The 26,293-nt window shown below is 47.9% G+C and overlaps 1 protein-coding gene across 4 annotated transcripts in view; it reads right to left on the bottom strand.

The window, feature by feature from the left end:
• Positions 1 to 26,293, bottom strand: part of spire1a (spire-type actin nucleation factor 1a) — a 123,407-nt gene that overhangs the window by 85,415 nt on the left and 11,699 nt on the right. For all 4 annotated transcript variants that reach the window (XM_090228523.1, XM_090228524.1, XM_090228525.1 and 1 more), the window contains exons 4-9: positions 24,079 to 24,204; positions 19,288 to 19,362; positions 18,506 to 18,670; positions 14,991 to 15,074; positions 13,886 to 14,015; positions 9,825 to 9,970 (exon numbers count right to left, since the gene is read on the bottom strand). In XM_090228523.1, coding sequence (XP_090084649.1) covers positions 9,825 to 9,970; positions 13,886 to 14,015; positions 14,991 to 15,074; positions 18,506 to 18,670; positions 19,288 to 19,362; positions 24,079 to 24,204 — 726 coding nt within the window. The remainder of the gene's footprint in view (positions 1 to 9,824; positions 9,971 to 13,885; positions 14,016 to 14,990; positions 15,075 to 18,505; positions 18,671 to 19,287; positions 19,363 to 24,078; positions 24,205 to 26,293) is intronic.

Raw genomic sequence — 26,293 nt, 5'->3', positions numbered from 1 at the left:
GACGAACTAGACACTCTGGACAAGACGAACTAGACACTCTGGACAAGACGAACTAGACACTCTGGACAAGACGAACTAGACACTCTGGACAAGACGAACTAGACACTCTGGACAAGACGAACTAGACACTCTGGACAAGACGAACTAGACACTCTGGACAAGACGAACTAGACACTCTGGACAAGACGAACTAGACACTCTGGACAAGACGAACTAGACACTCTGGACAAGACGAACTAGACACTCTGGACAAGACGAACTAGACACTCTGGACAAGACGAACTAGACACTCTGGACAAGACGAACTAGACACTCTGGACAAGACGAACTAGACACTCTGGACAAGACGAACTAGACACTCTGGACAAGACGAACTAGACACTCTGGACAAGACGAACTAGACACTCTGGACAAGACGAACTAGACACTCTGGACAAGACGAACTAGACACTCTGGACAAGACGAACTAGACACTCTGGACAAGACGAACTAGACACTCTGGACAAGACGAACTAGACACTCTGGACAAGACGAACTAGACACTCTGGACAAGACGAACTAGACACTCTGGACAAGACGAACTAGACACTCTGGACAAGACGAACTAGACACTCTGGACAAGACGAACTAGACACTCTGGACAAGACGAACTAGACACTCTGGACAAGACGAACTAGACACTCTGGACAAGACGAACTAGACACTCTGGACAAGACGAACTAGACACTCTGGACAAGACGAACTAGACACTCTGGACAAGACGAACTAGACACTCTGGACAAGACGAACTAGACACTCTGGACAAGACGAACTAGACACTCTGGACAAGACGAACTAGACACTCTGGACAAGACGAACTAGACACTCTGGACAAGACGAACTAGACACTCTGGACAAGACGAACTAGACACTCTGGACAAGACGAACTAGACACTCTGGACAAGACGAACTAGACACTCTGGACAAGACGAACTAGACACTCTGGACAAGACGAACTAGACACTCTGGACAAGACGAACTAGACACTCTGGACAAGACGAACTAGACACTCTGGACAAGACGAACTAGACACTCTGGACAAGACGAACTAGACACTCTGGACAAGACGAACTAGACACTCTGGACAAGACGAACTAGACACTCTGGACAAGACGAACTAGACACTCTGGACAAGACGAACTAGACACTCTGGACAAGACGAACTAGACACTCTGGACAAGACGAACTAGACACTCTGGACAAGACGAACTAGACACTCTGGACAAGACGAACTAGACACTCTGGACAAGACGAACTAGACACTCTGGACAAGACGAACTAGACACTCTGGACAAGACGAACTAGACACTCTGGACAAGACGAACTAGACACTCTGGACAAGACGAACTAGACACTCTGGACAAGACGAACTAGACACTCTGGACAAGACGAACTAGACACTCTGGACAAGACGAACTAGACACTCTGGACAAGACGAACTAGACACTCTGGACAAGACGAACTAGACACTCTGGACAAGACGAACTAGACACTCTGGACAAGACGAACTAGACACTCTGGACAAGACGAACTAGACACTCTGGACAAGACGAACTAGACACTCTGGACAAGACGAACTAGACACTCTGGACAAGACGAACTAGACACTCTGGACAAGACGAACTAGACACTCTGGACAAGACGAACTAGACACTCTGGACAAGACGAACTAGACACTCTGGACAAGACGAACTAGACACTCTGGACAAGACGAACTAGACACTCTGGACAAGACGAACTAGACACTCTGGACAAGACGAACTAGACACTCTGGACAAGACGAACTAGACACTCTGGACAAGACGAACTAGACACTCTGGACAAGACGAACTAGACACTCTGGACAAGACGAACTAGACACTCTGGACAAGACGAACTAGACACTCTGGACAAGACGAACTAGACACTCTGGACAAGACGAACTAGACACTCTGGACAAGACGAACTAGACACTCTGGACAAGACGAACTAGACACTCTGGACAAGACGAACTAGACACTCTGGACAAGACGAACTAGACACTCTGGACAAGACGAACTAGACACTCTGGACAAGACGAACTAGACACTCTGGACAAGACGAACTAGACACTCTGGACAAGACGAACTAGACACTCTGGACAAGACGAACTAGACACTCTGGACAAGACGAACTAGACACTCTGGACAAGACGAACTAGACACTCTGGACAAGACGAACTAGACACTCTGGACAAGACGAACTAGACACTCTGGACAAGACGAACTAGACACTCTGGACAAGACGAACTAGACACTCTGGACAAGACGAACTAGACACTCTGGACAAGACGAACTAGACACTCTGGACAAGACGAACTAGACACTCTGGACAAGACGAACTAGACACTCTGGACAAGACGAACTAGACACTCTGGACAAGACGAACTAGACGCTCTGGACAAGACGAACTAGACGCTCTGGACAAGACGAACTAGACGCTCTGGACAAGACGAACTAGACGCTCTGGACAAGACGAACTAGACGCTCTGGACAAGACGAACTAGACGCTCTGGACAAGACGAACTAGACGCTCTGGACAAGACGAACTAGACGCTCTGGACAAGACGAACTAGACGCTCTGGACAAGACGAACTAGACGCTCTGGACAAGACGACACGAACTAGACGCTCTGGACAAGACGACACGAACTAGACGCTCTGGACAAGACGACACGAACTAGACGCTCTGGACAAGACGACACGAACTAGACGCTCTGGACAAGACGACACGAACTAGACGCTCTGGACAAGACGACACGAACTAGACGCTCTGGACAAGACGACACGAACTAGACGCTCTGGACAAGACGACACGAACTAGACGCTCTGGACAAGACGACACGAACTAGACGCTCTGGACAAGACGACACGAACTAGACGCTCTGGACGACACGAACTAGACGCTCTGGACGACACGAACTAGACGCTCTGGACGACACGAACTAGACGCTCTGGACGACACGAACTAGACGCTCTGGACGACACGAACTAGACGCTCTGGACAAGACGAACTAGACGCTCTGGACAAGACGACCTAGACGCTCTGGACAAGACGACCTAGACGCTCTGGACAAGACGACCTAGACGCTCTGGACAAGACGACCTAGACGCTCTGGACAAGACGACCTAGACGCTCTGGACAAGACGACCTAGACGCTCTGGACAAGACGACCTAGACGCTCTGGACAAGACGACCTAGACGCTCTGGACAAGACGACCTAGACGCTCTGGACAAGACGACCTAGACGCTCTGGACAAGACGACCTAGACGCTCTGGACAAGACGACCTAGACGCTCTGGACAAGACGACCTAGACGCTCTGGACAAGACGACCTAGACGCTCTGGACAAGACGACCTAGACGCTCTGGACAAGACGACCTAGACGCTCTGGACAAGACGACCTAGACGCTCTGGACAAGACGAACTAGACGCTCTGGACAAGACGAACTAGACGCTCTGGACAAGACGAACTAGACGCTCTGGACAAGACGAACTAGACGCTCTGGACAAGACGAACTAGACGCTCTGGACAAGACGAACTAGACGCTCTGGACAAGACGAACTAGACGCTCTGGACAAGACGAACTAGACGCTCTGGACAAGACGAACTAGACGCTCTGGACAAGACGAACTAGACGCTCTGGACAAGACGAACTAGACGCTCTGGACAAGACGAACTAGACGCTCTGGACAAGACGAACTAGACGCTCTGGACAAGACGAACTAGACGCTCTGGACAAGACGAACTAGACGCTCTGGACAAGACGAACTAGACACTCTGGACAAGACGAACTAGACACTCTGGACAAGACGAACTAGACACTCTGGACAAGACGAACTAGACACTCTGGACAAGACGAACTAGACACTCTGGACAAGACGAACTAGACACTCTGGACAAGACGAACTAGACACTCTGGACAAGACGAACTAGACACTCTGGACAAGACGAACTAGACACTCTGGACAAGACGAACTAGACACTCTGGACAAGACGAACTAGACACTCTGGACAAGACGAACTAGACACTCTGGACAAGACGAACTAGACACTCTGGACAAGACGAACTAGACACTCTGGACAAGACGAACTAGACACTCTGGACAAGACGAACTAGACACTCTGGACAAGACGAACTAGACACTCTGGACAAGACGAACTAGACACTCTGGACAAGACGAACTAGACACTCTGGACAAGACGAACTAGACACTCTGGACAAGACGAACTAGACACTCTGGACAAGACGAACTAGACACTCTGGACAAGACGAACTAGACACTCTGGACAAGACGAACTAGACACTCTGGACAAGACGAACTAGACACTCTGGACAAGACGAACTAGACACTCTGGACAAGACGAACTAGACACTCTGGACAAGACGAACTAGACACTCTGGACAAGACGAACTAGACACTCTGGACAAGACGAACTAGACACTCTGGACAAGACGAACTAGACACTCTGGACAAGACGAACTAGACACTCTGGACAAGACGAACTAGACACTCTGGACAAGACGAACTAGACACTCTGGACAAGACGAACTAGACACTCTGGACAAGACGAACTAGACACTCTGGACAAGACGAACTAGACACTCTGGACAAGACGAACTAGACACTCTGGACAAGACGAACTAGACACTCTGGACAAGACGAACTAGACACTCTGGACAAGACGAACTAGACACTCTGGACAAGACGAACTAGACACTCTGGACAAGACGAACTAGACACTCTGGACAAGACGAACTAGACACTCTGGACAAGACGAACTAGACACTCTGGACAAGACGAACTAGACACTCTGGACAAGACGAACTAGACACTCTGGACAAGACGAACTAGACACTCTGGACAAGACGAACTAGACACTCTGGACAAGACGAACTAGACACTCTGGACAAGACGAACTAGACACTCTGGACAAGACGAACTAGACACTCTGGACAAGACGAACTAGACACTCTGGACAAGACGAACTAGACACTCTGGACAAGACGAACTAGACACTCTGGACAAGACGAACTAGACACTCTGGACAAGACGAACTAGACACTCTGGACAAGACGAACTAGACACTCTGGACAAGACGAACTAGACACTCTGGACAAGACGAACTAGACACTCTGGACAAGACGAACTAGACACTCTGGACAAGACGAACTAGACACTCTGGACAAGACGAACTAGACACTCTGGACAAGACGAACTAGACACTCTGGACAAGACGAACTAGACACTCTGGACAAGACGAACTAGACACTCTGGACAAGACGAACTAGACACTCTGGACAAGACGAACTAGACACTCTGGACAAGACGAACTAGACACTCTGGACAAGACGAACTAGACACTCTGGACAAGACGAACTAGACACTCTGGACAAGACGAACTAGACACTCTGGACAAGACGAACTAGACACTCTGGACAAGACGAACTAGACACTCTGGACAAGACGAACTAGACACTCTGGACAAGACGAACTAGACACTCTGGACAAGACGAACTAGACACTCTGGACAAGACGAACTAGACACTCTGGACAAGACGAACTAGACACTCTGGACAAGACGAACTAGACACTCTGGACAAGACGAACTAGACACTCTGGACAAGACGAACTAGACACTCTGGACAAGACGAACTAGACACTCTGGACAAGACGAACTAGACACTCTGGACAAGACGAACTAGACACTCTGGACAAGACGAACTAGACACTCTGGACAAGACGAACTAGACACTCTGGACAAGACGAACTAGACACTCTGGACAAGACGAACTAGACACTCTGGACAAGACGAACTAGACACTCTGGACAAGACGAACTAGACACTCTGGACAAGACGAACTAGACACTCTGGACAAGACGAACTAGACACTCTGGACAAGACGAACTAGACACTCTGGACAAGACGAACTAGACACTCTGGACAAGACGAACTAGACACTCTGGACAAGACGAACTAGACACTCTGGACAAGACGAACTAGACACTCTGGACAAGACGAACTAGACACTCTGGACAAGACGAACTAGACACTCTGGACAAGACGAACTAGACACTCTGGACAAGACGAACTAGACACTCTGGACAAGACGAACTAGACACTCTGGACAAGACGAACTAGACACTCTGGACAAGACGAACTAGACACTCTGGACAAGACGAACTAGACACTCTGGACAAGACGAACTAGACACTCTGGACAAGACGAACTAGACACTCTGGACAAGACGAACTAGACACTCTGGACAAGACGAACTAGACACTCTGGACAAGACGAACTAGACACTCTGGACAAGACGAACTAGACACTCTGGACAAGACGAACTAGACACTCTGGACAAGACGAACTAGACACTCTGGACAAGACGAACTAGACACTCTGGACAAGACGAACTAGACACTCTGGACAAGACGAACTAGACACTCTGGACAAGACGAACTAGACACTCTGGACAAGACGAACTAGACACTCTGGACAAGACGAACTAGACACTCTGGACAAGACGAACTAGACACTCTGGACAAGACGAACTAGACACTCTGGACAAGACGAACTAGACACTCTGGACAAGACGAACTAGACACTCTGGACAAGACGAACTAGACACTCTGGACAAGACGAACTAGACACTCTGGACAAGACGAACTAGACACTCTGGACAAGACGAACTAGACACTCTGGACAAGACGAACTAGACACTCTGGACAAGACGAACTAGACACTCTGGACAAGACGAACTAGACACTCTGGACAAGACGAACTAGACACTCTGGACAAGACGAACTAGACACTCTGGACAAGACGAACTAGACACTCTGGACAAGACGAACTAGACACTCTGGACAAGACGAACTAGACACTCTGGACAAGACGAACTAGACACTCTGGACAAGACGAACTAGACACTCTGGACAAGACGAACTAGACACTCTGGACAAGACGAACTAGACACTCTGGACAAGACGAACTAGACACTCTGGACAAGACGAACTAGACACTCTGGACAAGACGAACTAGACACTCTGGACAAGACGAACTAGACACTCTGGACAAGACGAACTAGACACTCTGGACAAGACGAACTAGACACTCTGGACAAGACGAACTAGACACTCTGGACAAGACGAACTAGACACTCTGGACAAGACGAACTAGACACTCTGGACAAGACGAACTAGACACTCTGGACAAGACGAACTAGACACTCTGGACAAGACGAACTAGACACTCTGGACAAGACGAACTAGACACTCTGGACAAGACGAACTAGACACTCTGGACAAGACGAACTAGACACTCTGGACAAGACGAACTAGACACTCTGGACAAGACGAACTAGACACTCTGGACAAGACGAACTAGACACTCTGGACAAGACGAACTAGACACTCTGGACAAGACGAACTAGACACTCTGGACAAGACGAACTAGACACTCTGGACAAGACGAACTAGACACTCTGGACAAGACGAACTAGACACTCTGGACAAGACGAACTAGACACTCTGGACAAGACGAACTAGACACTCTGGACAAGACGAACTAGACACTCTGGACAAGACGAACTAGACACTCTGGACAAGACGAACTAGACACTCTGGACAAGACGAACTAGACACTCTGGACAAGACGAACTAGACACTCTGGACAAGACGAACTAGACACTCTGGACAAGACGAACTAGACACTCTGGACAAGACGAACTAGACACTCTGGACAAGACGAACTAGACACTCTGGACAAGACGAACTAGACACTCTGGACAAGACGAACTAGACACTCTGGACAAGACGAACTAGACACTCTGGACAAGACGAACTAGACACTCTGGACAAGACGAACTAGACACTCTGGACAAGACGAACTAGACACTCTGGACAAGACGAACTAGACACTCTGGACAAGACGAACTAGACACTCTGGACAAGACGAACTAGACACTCTGGACAAGACGAACTAGACACTCTGGACAAGACGAACTAGACACTCTGGACAAGACGAACTAGACACTCTGGACAAGACGAACTAGACACTCTGGACAAGACGAACTAGACACTCTGGACAAGACGAACTAGACACTCTGGACAAGACGAACTAGACACTCTGGACAAGACGAACTAGACACTCTGGACAAGACGAACTAGACACTCTGGACAAGACGAACTAGACACTCTGGACAAGACGAACTAGACACTCTGGACAAGACGAACTAGACACTCTGGACAAGACGAACTAGACACTCTGGACAAGACGAACTAGACACTCTGGACAAGACGAACTAGACACTCTGGACAAGACGAACTAGACACTCTGGACAAGACGAACTAGACACTCTGGACAAGACGAACTAGACACTCTGGACAAGACGAACTAGACACTCTGGACAAGACGAACTAGACACTCTGGACAAGACGAACTAGACACTCTGGACAAGACGAACTAGACACTCTGGACAAGACGAACTAGACACTCTGGACAAGACGAACTAGACACTCTGGACAAGACGAACTAGACACTCTGGACAAGACGAACTAGACACTCTGGACAAGACGAACTAGACACTCTGGACAAGACGAACTAGACACTCTGGACAAGACGAACTAGACACTCTGGACAAGACGAACTAGACACTCTGGACAAGACGAACTAGACACTCTGGACAAGACGAACTAGACACTCTGGACAAGACGAACTAGACACTCTGGACAAGACGAACTAGACACTCTGGACAAGACGAACTAGACACTCTGGACAAGACGAACTAGACACTCTGGACAAGACGAACTAGACACTCTGGACAAGACGAACTAGACACTCTGGACAAGACGAACTAGACACTCTGGACAAGACGAACTAGACACTCTGGACAAGACGAACTAGACACTCTGGACAAGACGAACTAGACACTCTGGACAAGACGAACTAGACACTCTGGACAAGACGAACTAGACACTCTGGACAAGACGAACTAGACACTCTGGACAAGACGAACTAGACACTCTGGACAAGACGAACTAGACACTCTGGACAAGACGAACTAGACACTCTGGACAAGACGAACTAGACACTCTGGACAAGACGAACTAGACACTCTGGACAAGACGAACTAGACACTCTGGACAAGACGAACTAGACACTCTGGACAAGACGAACTAGACACTCTGGACAAGACGAACTAGACACTCTGGACAAGACGAACTAGACACTCTGGACAAGACGAACTAGACACTCTGGACAAGACGAACTAGACACTCTGGACAAGACGAACTAGACACTCTGGACAAGACGAACTAGACACTCTGGACAAGACGAACTAGACACTCTGGACAAGACGAACTAGACACTCTGGACAAGACGAACTAGACACTCTGGACAAGACGAACTAGACACTCTGGACAAGACGAACTAGACACTCTGGACAAGACGAACTAGACACTCTGGACAAGACGAACTAGACAAGACGAACTAGACGCTCTGGACAAGACGAACTAGACGCTCTGGACAAGACGAACTAGACGCTCTGGACAAGACGAACTAGACGCTCTGGACAAGACGAACTAGACGCTCTGGACAAGACGAACTAGACACTCTGGATATTGGCTGGATAAAGGACTAGAAACACTTGTTTGTGTGTGCAAGTCAAGAGCTTTCTTGTACTCGTCGTTGTAGAAAAAAGGCTTTTGTGTAAGTGGTGTATGGATAACACAAACAATCACGTTCTATCCACACACACACACACGTACATCGGACTCTGAGCTCTCCAGTTCAGACAGCGTGGGCGCCTTCAGGAGCCTCTTCCTCTGACGCAGAGCCCCTCCCACCCCGGGAGCTGGTGGACAGGACAGGGTGCTGGTGGCGTGCTTCCTGGGGGCATCTGGAGTGAACAAGTCTGTGGGAGGAGTCAGAGGACAGAGGAAAGGTGAACATTAGTCACAGGGAGACAGGAAAATGCAAAAAAAATAAAGAAAAAAAAACATTGAGTAGGTCTGTCCAAACTTTTTGACTCGTACTGGAGACTGATCAATTCCTAAAATAAGGGGTTAAATACATGTACAAAAATAAATAAATGGTTTCCTGATCTTTATGTCTCTCAGATATTTGACAGACACTTCAGAACAAACCTTGGTTTTGGGGGGGGGGGGGGACTCTGTTGTTCAAGGCGTTTGTACGGGCTAATAGCAGCAAGGCCAACAACACATTAATCAAATCATTATGTATACTGGATATATTTTTTATACTTCAAGGGGTCCTACAATTCTAAATCAAGATTATCTTTGGTATGACCTTCTTATAAAACGCTGTAAGTACAGAAACACAATGTTTAAAAAGGCACCAGCATTACGATTGGACTCATTGGGTTAAACTGGTTTACCTCTAGAGGCAACATCAATTATTACTGTGAGAAGGAAAACTTACCTAAATATTGATGATACCGTCAGTAAAGGAGCAAGAGTGAAGCAAATAGGCGCCCACAAAGACAGTTGATTTTACAGATACAATTTGGTAGTATTCTGAAATGCATTTCCTCTCATTCAAGTCCAACACTATGTACATCATCTCACACGAAAGGTGTGAGAGCAGTAATAATACCAGAGCTGCGGTTCATCTCTTGAGGGGTGCTGATGATTGTCTGCTCCTATAGGAGGGAACATCTTCAATATGGTCCTGTCATCATCAACACTGTATTCCTCCCTAATCATCAGTCTGTGTTACAGTCAGGTCTTTAGTCTGCTCCTATAGGAAGGAACATCTTCAATATGGTCCTGTCATCAACCCTGTTTCTCCCTTTAAAAAAAAAAAAAAAAAAAGACACACTACCCCATAATGACAAAGCGAAAACATGTTCAGAAATGTTTGCAAATGTATAATTTTTTTATTTTTAAAAACACCTTATTTACATAAGTATTCAGACCCTTTGCTATGAGAGTCGAAATTGAGCTCAGGTGCATCCAGTTGCCATTGCTCATCCTTTGACAATGCATGTCAGAGCAAAAACCAAGCCATTGTCTATAGAGCGCCAAGACAGGATTGTGTCGAGGCACAGATCTGGGCACCAAAAAATGTCTGCAACATTGAAGGTTCCCAAGAACACAGTGGCCTCCATCATTCTTAAATGGAAGAAGTTTGGAAACACCAAGACTCTTCCTAGAGCTGGCCACCCGGCCAAACTGAACTATGACAGAGCTACAGAGTTCCTTTGTGGAGATGGGAGAATCTTCCAGAACGACAACCATCTCTGCAGCACTCAACCAATCAGGCCTTTATGGTAGAGTGGCCAGATGAAAATCACTCTTCAGTAAAAGACACATGACAACCTTCTTGGAGTTTGCCAAAAGGCACCTAAAGACTCTCAGAACATGAGACAAGATACTCTGGTCTGATGAAACCAATATTGAACTCTTTGGCCTGAATGCCAAGAGTCACGACTGGATGAAACCTGGCACCATCCCTACGGTGAAACATGGTGGTGGCAGCGTCATGCTGTGTGGATGTTTTTCAGCGGCAGGGACTGGGAGACTAGTCAGGATCGAGGGAAAGATGGAGCAAAGTATTGACAGATTCTTGATGAAAACCTGCTCCAAAGCCCTTGAGTGGCCCAGCCAGAGCCCGGACTTGAACCCAATCGAATATCTCTGGAGAAACCAGAAAATAGCTGTGCAGCAACACTCCCTATCCAACATGACAGAGCTTGAGAGGATCTGCAGAGAAGAAAAGGAGAAACTCCCCAAATACAGATGTGCCAAGCTTGTAGCATCATACTTAAGACTCAAGGCTGAAATCGCTGTCAAAGGTGCTTCAACAAAGTACTGAGTAAAGGGTCTGAATACTTATGTAAAGGTGATATTTCAGTTTTTGCTTTGTCATTATGGGTTATTGTGATGTCATTATGGGGTATTGTGTTGTCATTATGGGGTATTGTGTTGTCATTATGGGGTATTGTGTTGTCATTATGGGGTATTGTGTTGTCATTATGGGGTATTGTGATGTCATTATGGGGTATTGTGTATAGATTGATGAGTGAAAAAACAATTTAATAAAATTTTAGAAAAAGGTTGTAACGTAACAAAATGTGGAAAAAGTCAAGGGGTCTGAACACTTTCCCAAGGCACTGTATACCATAGTGAATCAAGGTGACGGACAGGCCAGGCAGGCAGCCTTTAGTGTTACAGGGTAATCTGTCCCCTCTAGGAAGCACTTTAGTCAGCACTGCACTAACCATACCTAATCATAATATAACCCTACCCCACCATACCCCTAAACCTACCTGAACCCCCACCATAATATAACCCAACCATTACCCTACCCAACCATCACCCCACCCAACTCAACCTTCACCCCACCCCACCATTACCCAACTCAACCTTCACCCCACCCCACCCAAACATCACCCCGCACAACCCAACCATCACCCCACACAACCCAACCATCACCCCACACAACCCAACCATCACCCCACACAACCCAACCATCACCCCACACAACCCAACCATCACCCCACACAACCCAACCATCACCCCACACAACCCAACCATCACCCCTTACTTTAAAGCATGTCTGTGTGTTTGGGTCTGAACCTGGTAGATTTGAACATGACATTCATCAGATGGGGGTGATATTGTCAGAGTAATTTAATGAACACAAGGGAAAAGGTGATTTGACTTACTGAATTGGAGTTCGCAAGTGTGCCTGCTCCACTTAGCCAGCACTGGGAGTGTAGGCTGCATCATGTTAGCTCCACTAACTCACTGCTAGCCTGCACTGGGAGTGTAGGCTGCATCATGTTAGCTCCACTAACTCACTGCTAGCCTGCACTGGGAGTGTAGGCTGCATCATGTTAGCTCCACTAACTCACTGCTAGCCTGCACTGGGAGTCTGGGCTGCATCATGTTAGCTCCACTAACTCACTGCTAGCCTGCACTGGGAGTCTGGGCTGCATCATGTTAGCTCCACTAACTCACTGCTAGCCTGCACTGGGAGTCAGGGCTGCATCATGTTAGCTCCACTAACTCACTGCTAGCCTGCACTGGGAGTATGGGCTGCATCATGTTAGCTCCACTAACTCACTGCTAGCCTGCACTGGGAGTCTGGGCTGCATCATGTTAGCTCCACTAACTCACTGCTAGCCTGCACTGGGAGTCTGGGCTGCATCATGTTAGCTCCACTAACTCACTGCTAGCCTGGGAGTCTGGGCTGTATCATGTTAGCTCCACTAACTCACTGCTAGCCTGTACTGGGAGTCTGGGCTGTATCATGTTAGCTCCACTAACTCACTGCTAGCCTGGGAGTCTGGGCTGCATCATGTTAGCTTCACTAACTCACTGCTAGCCTGGGAGTCTGGGCTGCATCATGTTAGCTCCACTAACTCACTGCTAGCCTGGGAGTCTGGGCTGCATCATGTTAGCTTCACTAACTCACTGCTAGCCTGGGAGTCTGGGCTGCATCACGTTAGCTCCACTAACTCACTGCTAGCCTGGGAGTCTGGGCTGCATCATGTTAGCTCCACTAACTCACTGCTAGCCTGGGAGTCTGCCCCCCCCCCCCCCCCCCCATCTTCAGTATTCGTACTGCTAGGTGACCTAAACTGGGATATGCTTAACACCCTGGCCATTCTACAATCTAAACTAGATGCCCTCAATCTCACAAATTATCAAGGAACCTACCAGGTATACAAATTATAATCTGTGACAATAATATAATAATGTGTCATATGTGGGAATGAAATGGAGTGAGGGTCAACTTTTGTGTAACACCGGCCGAGCCGGGCCGCGTCCCGGCTGCATCCGAGCGTGTGTGTCCTGCTCACCCAGGCGGTTGCGTCGGGTCACGTCAGGTGAAACAGGCCGTAGCTTCCTCTCCTGTTTGATTCCCTCTAAGAGACGCTCATGTAGGGTCTGCGGCCACGCAGGGTGAGGCTTCAACTTCCTTCCAGTAACCTACAAGTAGACAGACAAGCAGATAATGAATTCTGTGCAGGAGGCTCATCAACCATCCACAATAAAAACATGTACTGAAGCAACATACTGAAGCAGCTGCCCTTCCTTTCAATTCAACAAAACTGGATTCATCCCCTTAGGAGCAAGAAGGCGTCACAAGGGCAATAATTACAGTCTAGAGTGTACAACTGTGCTCTCAGTCGTAGCAATAGGAGGCTGCCAGACACACCATCTTCCCAATTCATCCTCCTCATCATCATCATCAGGTCTGTCGTAGCACAGCAGCTGGGTCTGACGCACTAGACTATTTAAAATCGCGACCAATGTGAAAAAGGTCTGCACCATAGACATGCATGCTTTCACATTTCATATTGTTTATAATATACATAATTGAACAGCACAACCAGGGTTGAGAGGTGGTCAGAGACCAGGTCAGGACTCCCAGGGTTGAGAGGTGGTCAGAGACCAGGTCAGGACTCCCAGGGTTGAGAGGTGGTCAGAGACCAGGTCAGGACTCCCAGGGTTGAGAGGTGGTCAGAGACCAGGTCAGGACTCCCAGGGTTGAGAGGTGGTCAGAGACCAGGTCAGGACTCCCAGGGTTGAGAGGTGGTCAGAGACCAGGTCAGGACTCCCAGGGTTGAGAGGTGGTCAGAGACCAGGTCAGGACTCCCAGGGTTGAGAGGTGGTCAGAGACCAGGTCAGGACTCCCAGGGTTGAGAGGTGGTCAGAGACCAGGTCAGGACTCCCAGGGTTGAGAGGTGGTCAGAGACCAGGTCAGGACTCCCAGGGTTGAGAGGTGGTCAGAGACCAGGTCAGGACTCCCAGGGTTGAGAGGTGGTCAGAGACCAGGTCAGGACTCCCAGGGTTGAGAGGTGGTCAGAGACCAGGTCAGGACTCCCAGGGTTGAGAGGTGGTCAGAGACCAGGTCAGGACTCCCAGGGTTGAGAGGTGGTCAGAGACCAGGTCAGGACTCACAGGGTTGAGAGGTGGTCGGGAGCGGATGAAGTCCAGGATGACCTCATGAGCGCTCTTTAACTTGGGAGGGATGTCTCCATTCACCTGGAGTAACAACACATCAGAACAGGAGAGGTAGTGAGTACACACACACACAAAATGCTAACGTCAGCTGTTATTGTAATGGAGAGAGGTTAGCATGTCTTGGGATTTTAATATTTGTAGATGAACTCTCACTCATTCAAGACTATACGTAATCATGGTAGAGAGAATCCACATGAACGGACAAGTGTTAAGAAACATTCTATTGTATTGTCACTTTTCTTGTAAATAACAATACATTATTTCCCATCCATTTCTATTGGTCAGAAAGTAATCTGAAACTAATCGAAACAGCAAACGCATCCAAAAAGTTGGATGTAATCATTGGAATGTGAGACCAAACACTAAAGTTGGATGTAATCATTGGAATGTGAGACCAAACACTAAAGTTGGATGTAATCATTGGAATGTGAGACCAAACACTAAAGTTGGATGTAATCATTGGAATGTGAGACCAAACACTAAAGTTGGATGTAATCATTGGAATGTGAGACCAAACACTAAAGTTGGATGTAATCATTGGAATGTGAGACCAAACACTAAAGTTGGATGTAATCATTGGAATGTGAGACCAAACACTAAAGTTGGATGTAATCATTGGAATGTGAGACCAAAACACTAAAGTTGGATGTAATCATTGGAATGTGAGACCAAAACACTAAAGTTGGATGTAATCATTGGAATGTGAGACCAAACACTAAAGTTGGATGTAATCATTGGAATGTGAGACCAAACACTAAAGTTGGATGTAATCATTGGAATGTGAGACCAAACACTAAAGTTGGATGTAATCATTGGAATGTGAGACCAAACACTAAAGTTGGATGTAATCATTGGAATGTGAGACCAAACACTAAAGTTGGATGTAATCATTGGAATGTGAGACCAAACACTAAAGTTGGATGTAATCATTGGAATGTGAGACCAAAACACTAAAGTTGGATGTAATCATTGGAATGTGAGACCAAACACTAAAGTTGGATGTAATCATTGGAATGTGAGACCAAACACTAAAGTTGGATGTAATCATTGGAATGTGAGACCAAACACTAAAGTTGGATGTAATCATTGGAATGTGAGACCAAACACTAAAGTTGGATGTAATCATTGGAATGTGAGACCAAACACTAAAGTTGGATGTAATCATTGGAATGTGAGACCAAAACACTAAAGTTGGATGTAATCATTGGAATGTGAGACCAAACACTAAAGTTGGATGTAATCATTGGAATGTGAGACCAAACACTAAAGTTGGATGTAATCATTGGAATGTGAGACCAAACACTAAAGTTGAGTCGTTTAATACTGATGTGTTCTGAGAAAATGAAAATATATTTATTCATGTCACTGGAGTGCTGAGGTTTAGAGGGTCTAAACCACTAGTTAAGGGTTAGAGGAGGAAGGTATATAGTGGAGGGTCTAGACCACTAGTTAAGGGTTAGAGGAGGAAGGTATATAGTGGAGGGTCTAGACCACTAGTTAAGGGTTATAGGAGGAAGGTATATAGTGGAGGGTCTAGACCACTAGTTAAGGGTTAGAGGAGGAAGGTATATAGTGGAGGGTCTAGACCACTAGTTAAGGGTTATAGGAGGAAGGTACATTACGTTTACATTATGTCAGGATGTGTCACTGAGGGAGAGAGGGTAATGTATAACGTTTACATTATGTCAGGATATGTCACTGAGAGATAAAGGGTAATGTATAACGTTTACATTATGTCAGGATGTGTCACTGAGGGAGAGAGGGTAATGTATAATGTTTACATTATGTCAGGATGTGTCACTGAGGGAGAGAGGGTAATGTATAACGTTTACATTATGTCAGGATATGTCACTGAAGGAGAGAGGGTAATGTAACACTACACATACAGCGCATTTGGAAAGTTGTGCCCCACCCTATGAGACAACCAATCAAATCAAAAAATGGGGGGGGGGGGGGGGGCAAAGCTGTTAAGAAGCCTCTTTTGGACCTAGAATATGCGCTCTGGTAGAGCTTGCCATATGGTAGCGGAGAGAAGTCTATGACTAGGGTGGCTGGAGCCTGAGAATTTTTAGGGCTTTCCGATGACCGCCTTGTACAGAGGTCCTGGATGGCAGGAAGCTTGGCCCCAGTGATGTACTGGGCTGTACGCATTACCTTCTGTAGTGCCTTGCGGTCGGAGGCAGAGCAGTTAGCATAGCCAGTCCGGATGCTCTCGATGGTGCAGCTGTAGAACCTTTTGAGGAACAGAGGACTCATGCTAAATCTTTTCAGTCTCCTGAGGGGGAATAGGTTGTGTCGTGCCCTCTTCACGACTGTCTTGGTGTGCTTGGACCATGTTAGTTTGTTGGTGATGTGGACGCCAAGGAACTTGAAGCTCTCAACCTGCTCCACTGCAGCCCAGTCGATGAGAATGGGGGCGTGCTCAGTCCTCTCTTTCCTGAAGTCCACAATCATCTCTTTTGTCTTGATCAAGTTGAGGAAGAGGTTGTTATTCTAGCAACACCCGGCCGGGTCTGACCTCCTCCTTATAGGCTGTCTCGTTGTTGTCAGAGATCAGGCCTACCACTGTTGTGTCATCAGCAAACTTAATGATGGTTTTGGAGTCGTGCCTGGCCGTGCAGTCGTGGGTGAACAGGAAGTACAGAAGGGGGCTGAGCACACACCCCTGAGGGGCCCCTGTGATGAGGATAAGCGTGGCGGATGTGTTGTTACCTACCCTCACCACCTGGGGGCGGCCCGTCGGGAAGTCCAGGATCCAGTTGCAGAGGGAGGTGTGTTTAGTCCCCGGGTCCTTAGCTTAGTGATGAGTTGAGGGCACTATGGTATTGAATGCTGAGCTGTAGTCAATGGCAGTGTGGAGCGCAATAAAGATTGCATAATTTGGGCCCCCTAGTGGCGTAGGGTTCTAAGGCACTGCATCTCAGTGCAAGGTACGTCACTACAGTCCCTGGTTCAATTCGAGGATGTATCACATCCGGCTGTGATTGGGACTCCCATAGGGCGGCGTACAATTGACCCAGCATTGTCTGGGTTTGGCCGTTATTGTAAATAAGAATTTGTTCTTAACCGACTTGCCTGAATACTTTAACCAACTTGCCTGAATACTTTCCGAATGTATGAAAAACATCAGGACCCAGAAAGCATCTGAAGAGTAGAAAAGCTGATCCAGGATCCAATCATATGTCACACGCTTCGTAAACAACAGGTGTAGACTAACAAGTTACATGAAAATAGCATGAGCTCCTCCTGTCCAACCAATCTTATTCATTATGATCTGAATTATGATCTGAAAGGCAAAAACTAAAATCACAGAGCAGGACTCTGCAACGTTTCATAAATACGAGCTCAGCGACGTGGAACCGGGCTGACAGATGAGACCCTCTCTTCACAATGACTTAAACCATGATCCGTCATTCCTCTAAGGTGATATTCTTCATGTTTAAGTCCCTCACCATGACGTTCCGTAGTTTGTATCGTTTGAAGCGGATGTCATCCATCAGCATCTCGTAAGGTGTGAGCTGGAACTCTACAGGTAGAGGGCTGTACTGTCTCTCCTGGACCTTCCTCAGCTTGACCCCGTTACGCAGGTCACCCATCACCTGCATCCAGAACTTAGCCTGAGGGACACAGGATAATAGCAGGGTTGGGGTTCATTTAATTTCTAATTCAATTCAGAAAGTAAACCAAATTTCAATTCTACATTTTCCTCATTTTACAGAATTGGAATGCAACTTTCAGTGTACTTCCTGAATTGAAATTGACCCCAAACACAGACAATAGTATCAACATTTAGAGCTTTACAGTATCTAGGTGTCAAGTATCAGAACTGTTCCTGTGTTGAGCGATAAGAGAATGATGGTCTTTCTTACCACACCCTCGCGGTCTGTCTTACCACACCCTCGGGGTCTGTCTTACCACACCCTCGGGGTCTGTCTTACCACACCCTCGGGGTCTTTCTTACCACACCCTCGGGGTCTTTCTTACCACACCCTCGGGGTCTTTCTTACCACACCCTCGGGGTCTTTCTTACCACACCCTCGGGGTCTTTCTTACCACACCCTCGGGGTCTTTCTTACCACACCCTCGGGGTCTTTCTTACCACACCCTCGCGGTGTGTCTTACCACACCGGATTCTTCTGGTTCTCAGGGATACAGTATATTCAAGCTAACTTCCGTTTCCCCTGAAAAAGTGATGCGGGGACTTTTAGCGCCCGCTACATTAGGCTACGCTTACCCAGTCAGCGTTCTGTAGCTCGTTGACATCTCTGATGGGTTCCTCTCCAGTGTCTCGCGCCATCCGCCGCAGGTTCTACAAGGGGGAAGACATGAATGGAGAGCGTGAGAGGTGATCTGTTTAATACACTGTGGGAGTTATGTTGCTCTGGGTCAACACCAGAAGGTCATGGGCAGTGTTATTTATCCGTTGTATGTCTGGCACACTTCTACATCAATACGTTTTCATGTGATGAGGATGTCAGATCTTGTTCCAGCAGACAGTCCTCATTGAACTTCTGAGTGGGGGTAAAGCAAAGTGGAACTAAATGATAGACATTTTAAAAATGTCTATCAGCTCCTCACTACACCACTGGTTGTCACAGCAGAGCACCACTGGGATATACATCTCCGGATATACTGTCCCAGTCTACACAGCCAGCTGGGTTCAGAGTATATTGCGCAGACAGGATTAAAGAACTCGGAGGAAAAAGGTGGAGGTGTATGTCACGATTAACTACTCATGGTGCGGTAACGAACACGAACTCCAGTCCTTTCGTTTAACCAACCTAGAACACCTCAAACCAAATGCCGACCGCATTACCTCCCGAGAGAGTTCTCTTCGGTCATCGTCATAACTCTTCCTCAAGCTGATACCACGAAGGCGCTCAAGAAAACACACACTGGATTTTGTTCAAACTGGAAACCGCATATCCTGAGGCCACATTTCTTGTAACTGTGGAGTACTCGTACTAAGAACTGTTCAACACTGGTCTGACCAATTGGAATCTTCAAGATTGTTTCCCTGTCCACATGAATAAAACAATCCCATTTTGTTACAGCCTTATTCTAAAATGGATTAAACAAAAATCCTCAGCAAACTACACACAATACTCCATAACAAAGCAACATTAAGAAATGTATTTAATTTAAAAACAGAAATAACTTATGTTCATAAGTATTCAGACCCTTTGCTATGAGACTGTAAATTGAGCTCAGGTGCATCCTGTTTCCATTGATCATCCTTGAGATGTTTCAACAACTTGATTCAAGTCCACCTGTGGTAAATTCAATTGATTGGACATGATTTGGAAAGGCACACACCTGTCCATATAAGGTCCCACAGTTGCATGTCAGAGCAAAAACCAAGCCGTGAGGTCAAAGGAATTGTCCGTAGAGCTCCAAGACAGGATTGTGTCGAGGCTCAGTGAAGGGTACCAAAACACTTCTGCAGCATTGAAGGTCCCCAAGAACACAGTGACCTCCATCATTCTTAAATGGAAGAAGTTTGGAACCACCTAGACTCTTCCTAGAGCTGGCCACCCGGCCAAACTGAGCAATTGGGGGAGAAGGGCCATGGTCAGGGAGGTGACCAAGAATCCGATGATTACTCTGACAGAGCTCTAGAGTTGCTCTGTGGAGATGGGAGAACTTTCCAGAAGGACAACCATCTCTGCAGCACTTCACCAATCAGGCCTTTATGGTAGAGTGACCAGACGGAAGTCACTCTTCAGTAGAAAGGCACATGACAGCCCGTTTGGAATTTGCCATAAGGCACCTAAAGGACTGTCAGACCATGAGAAACAAGATTCTCTGGTCTGATGAAACCAAAATTGAACTCTTTGGCCTGAATGCCAAGCGTCACGTCAGGAGGAACCCTGGCACCATCCCTACGGTGAAGCATGGTGGTGGCAGCATCATGCTGTAGGGATGTTTTTCAGCAGCAGGGACCAGGAGACTAGTCAGGAACGAAGCAAAGATGAACGGAGCAAAGTACAGAGAGATCCTTGATGAAAACCTGCTCCAGTCTCAAGACCTTGAAAGGTGAATTTTCACCCCAGTCTAACAGGATAACGACCCACAGCCAAGACAATGCAGGAGTGGCTTCAGGACAAGTCTCAGAATGTCCTTGAGTGACCCAGCCAGAGCCTGGACTTGAACGCATAGAAGAATGGGAGAAACTCCCCAAATGCAGGTGTAGCGTCATACCCAATAAGAATCGAGGCTGTAATCTCTGCCAAAGGCGCTTCAACAGGGAGGGACGGCGAGAGAGAGACGGCGGGAGAGAGGGAGGGACGGCGGGAGAGAGGGAGGGGAGGCGGGAGAGAGGAAGGGGAGGCGGGAGAGAGGAAGGGGAGGCGGGAGAGAGGGAGGGGAGGCGGGAGAGAGGGAGGGGAGGCGAGGGACGGCGGGAGGAGAGGCGAGGGACGGCGGGAGGAGAGAGGGAGGGGAGGGGAGGGACGGCGAGGGACGGCAGGAGGAGAGAGGGAGGGGAGGTGAGGGACGGCGGGAGGAGAGAGGGAGATGAGGTGAGGGATGGCGGGAGGAGAGAGGGGAAGAGATGTAAGGTAAAGCAGGAGAAAGTAGTAGCTTAATCCGACTACAGTCAGAGCAGCCAGGTGACACACAGCAGCCAGGTGACACACAGCTACACACAGCAGCCAGGTTACACACAGCTACACACAGCAGCCAGGTTACACACAGCAACAAGGTGACACACAGCAACCAGGTTACACACAGTTACACACAGTAGCCAGGTTACACACAGCAGCCAGGTGACACACAGCAGCCAGGTGACACACAAGCAGCCAGGTGACACACAAGCAGCCAGGTGACACACAAGCAGCCAGGTGACACACAAGCAGCCAGGTGACACACAAGCAGCCAGGTGACACACAAGCAGCCAGGTGACACACAGCAGCCAAGTGACACACAGCAGCCAAGTGACACAGTTACACACAGCAGCCAGGTTACACACAGCAGCCAGGTTACACACAGCAGCCAGGTTACACACAGCAGCCAGGTTACACACAGTTACACACAGCAGCCAGGTTACACACAGCTACACACAGCAGCCAGGTTACACACAGCAGCCAGGTTACACACAGCAGCCAGGTTACACACAGCTACACACAGCAGCCAGGTTACACACAGCTACACACAGCAGCTAGGTTACACACAGCAGCCAGGTTACACACAGCTACACACAGCAGCCAGGTTACACACAGCTACACACAGCAGCCAGGTTACACACAGCTACACACAGCAGCCAGGTTACACACAGCTACACACAGCAGCCAGGTTACACACAGCAACCAGGTTACACACAGCAACCAGGTTACACACAGCTACACACAGTAGCCAGGTTACACACAGCAGCCAGGTTACACACAGCTACACACAGCAGCCAGGTGACACACAGCAGCCAGGTTACACACAGCTACACACAGCAGCCAGGTTACACACAGCTACACACAGCAGCCAGGTTACACACAGCAACCAGGTTACACACAGCTACACACAGTAGCCAGGTTACACACAGCAGCCAGGTTACACACAGCTACACACAGCAGCCAGGTGACACACTGCAGCCAGGTTACACACAGCAGCCAGGTTACACACAGCTACACACAGCAACCAGGTTACACACAGCTACACACAGTAGCCAGGTTACACACAGCAGCCAGGTTACACACAGCTACACACAGCAGCCAGGTGACACACAGCAGCCAGGTTACACACAGCTACACACAGCAGCCAGGTTACACACAGCTACACACAGCAGCCAGGTTACACACAGCAACCAGGTTACACACAGCTACACACAGTAGCCAGGTTACACACAGCAGCCAGGTTACACACAGCTACACACAGCAGCCAGGTGACACACTGCAGCCAGGTTACACACAGCAGCCAGGTTACACACAGCTACACACAGCAGCCAGGTGACACACAGCAGCCAGGTTTCACACAGCAGCCAGGTTACACACAGCTACACACAGCAGCCAGGTTACACACAGCTACCCACAGCAGCCAGGTTACACACAACAGCCAGGTTACGCACAGCAACCAGGTTACACACAGCTACACACAGCAGCCAGGTTACACACAGCAGCCAGGTTACACACAGCTACACAGCAGCCAGGTTACACACAGCAGCCAGGTTACACACAGCTACACACAGCAGCCAGGTTACACACAGCTACACACAGCAGCCAGGTTTCACACAGCAGCCAGGTTACACACAGCAGCCAGGTTACACACAGCAGCCAAGCTACAGCAGCCAAGTGACACACAGCAGCCAGGTTACACACAGCAACCAGGTTACACACAGCAACCAGGTTACACACAGCAGCCAGGTTACACACAGCAGCCAGGTTACACACAGCAGCCAGGTTACACACAGCAGCCAGGTTACAAATGGTGTAGGGAAGGAGAGGAAGCCACTGTAGACTATTTAGATACAGCACAGAGACCTCCCAGTGTCCTTTGCCTCACTGACCAAGTTAAACCAGATAGTCCCCTGCTGTCATCCCAGCATGCCTTGGGCTTCCCTCGGACTGGCTGCTGACTGTGCGGTGGACTCAACCCCGTTGGAAACGCTCCCTTGTGAATCATTAATCTGTTGAAACTCTCAAATTGATCATTCATCTCCTTACCGACTCAGTGAACTAATGTAAATGGTCTAGCAGTAACTAGGCTAATTAGTTTGGACCAGGAACCCTTTCTGAATAGGGAGAAACCTGGACAGTGCTTTCTGGTCAAATATGGATAAACTGACAACACCAAGCAGCTTTGTCTCCTTTTGGAGATGTGCCTTGCCTGGTTAAGATCCTCATTCTGAGCAGGTCTGCAGAATATGGGATCATTCTAGCTAATTGATCATTGAAACACTTCTACTGTTAGAGCTGTTGATCAGACTCCGGGCCTCTCCAACACACATTATGTCAAACTGATCAGCTGCTGCCGAGTCAGGTACCTCACCTCTTCAGTGAGTAAGGGATTGGGTGAATAAACGTGTCAGGTACCTCACCTCTTTTGCACTCCTGATCTTCTCCAGGAAGGTGCTTAGCTCTCTGGTCTCGGCGTAGAGCGCCCGACACACAGCCTGGTAGTGGTTAGGGGCATCAGAGGGGCTGGGCAGGTGGGACGTACACAGCTGGGAGAAGGACGAGGGACGGCAGACAAGGTCATATACTGATAATTTAATGTATACACAGATCATTACAGGAAGGAGCTTGAGATGACAGCTCAGAACAGAGCGTGACGGAGAGAGGTTGTTGATGGATGATGTTCCCTAGCAACGGGCTCTAGTAAGTAATCCATTATCAGGACAATATCATTTAGAACACACATAAAAAAATGCAATACATTAGGAAAGTATTCAGACCCCAAATTGTATTTGTCACATGCGCTGAATACAATCTGACTGAAATGTTTACTTACCAAGCTCTCAACCAACAAGGGAGTTCAAGAAAAGAGTTGATTCAAAAAATAGATTTTTTTGTACATCTAAATCAAAAGGTAAAAAGCAATTTACAAAACAATAACGAGGCTACATACAGGGGGCACAGGTTGGTAACGAGGCTACATACAGGGGGCACAGGTTGGTAACGAGGCTACATACAGGGGGCACAGGTTGGTAACGAGGCTACATACAGGGGGCACAGGTTGGTAACGAGGCTACATACAGGGGGCACAGGTTGGTAACGAGGCTACATACATGGTAATGAGGCTACATACAGAGGGTAACGGTACAGTCAATGTGCGGGGGTTGTTGGGGAATAATCAGATGTTTTATATTCATCATATGTTTGTAAGTTACTTCTCATCAGAATGTTGTTTTTGTATAATACTGTGGCGGGGTTGCAGTATCTGTTCTATGTCAAGACTAAATTGCTTGGGCCGGAGAGAGGGGAGAGGTCAAGAGTGTATCTCTTGGCTCCACAATGTCTGTGTGCCAGTCAGTGTGTCTCTGTGATCTTGTCAAGATAGTATGGATTTGATATATGGCTGTTGATATGGAGGATTGGTTTATGGTTCTGAGTTTGAGAAAATAACATAGTTTAGGAGACAAAGCAGAATGATGAATTATGCCTATGCTGTCTCACTATGTGCGTCTTTGCTATAAAGGATCTCAGTTGCAATGTGTAAGGGACTCTCAGAGAATTCATTGATAGACACTGAATTGATCTGAGAGTCACAGGGTTGTGATAGAGCTCATATAATTAAAGATGGACTTTGTGATAACTAACTGACTTGTGTGGTTTGCTCTCATGATTTGGTAAATAGAGGACATTTCCACGACAGAGTACAGGTTAGTCAATGTCATTTGTAAAGTGACTAAGCATAGTTAATAAACAGCGAGTATCAGCAGCACAAAAACTAGTTTGTTGTTAAAAATCTGTCTTATGGCTTGGGGGTAGAAGCTGTTTCGGAGCCTTTTGGCCAAGACTTGCTGTGTGGTAGCAGAGAGAACAGTCTATGACTTGGGTGACTGGAGTCTGAATTTTCTGGGCTTTCCTCTGATACCGCCTATTATATAGGTCCTGAATGGCAGGAAGCTTGGCCCCAGTGATGTACTGGGCCGTACGCACTACCCTCGGTAGAGCATTACAGTCAGATGCCGAGCAGTTGCCATACCAGGTGGTGATACAACCGGTCAGGATGCTCTCGATGGTGCAGCTGTAGAACCTTCTGAGGATCTGGGAAGCCATCCCAAATCTTTTTAGTCTCCTGAAGGGGAAGTGGTGTTGTCGTGCCCTCTTCACGACTGTCTTGGTGCGTTTGGACGATGATAGTTTGATGGTGATGTGGAAGCCTAGGAACTCGACCCGCGCCACTCCAGTCCCATCGATGTTAATGGTGGCCTGTTCAGCACTCCTTTTCCTGTAGTCCACGAGCAGCTCCTTTGTCTTACTCACATTGAGAGAGGTAGTTGTCCTGGCACCACCCTGCCAGGTCTCTGACCACCTCTCCACAGGCTGTCTCATCGTTGTCGATGATCAGGCCTACTTGTTGTGTCGCCAGCAAACTTACTGGTGTTTGAGTCGTGTTTGCCCACGCAGTCGTGGATGAACAGGGACTACAGGAGGGGGCTGAGCATGCACCCCTGAGGGGCTGCAGTGTTGATGAGCAAGGCAGACGTGTTGTTGCCTAACCTTACCACCTGGGGGCAGACTATCAGCATGTCCAGGATCAAGTTGCAAAGGGAGCTGTTTAGTCCCAGGGTCCTTAGCTAAGTGATG

The sequence above is a fragment of the Oncorhynchus mykiss genome, chromosome 30 (assembly GCF_057628025.1).
Source record: "Oncorhynchus mykiss isolate SJ-2025 chromosome 30, ASM5762802v1, whole genome shotgun sequence".
Lineage (NCBI taxonomy): Eukaryota > Metazoa > Chordata > Actinopteri > Salmoniformes > Salmonidae > Oncorhynchus > Oncorhynchus mykiss.
Note: the sequence above shows the minus strand (reverse complement) of the source record. Positions and strands in the feature narration are given on the sequence as shown.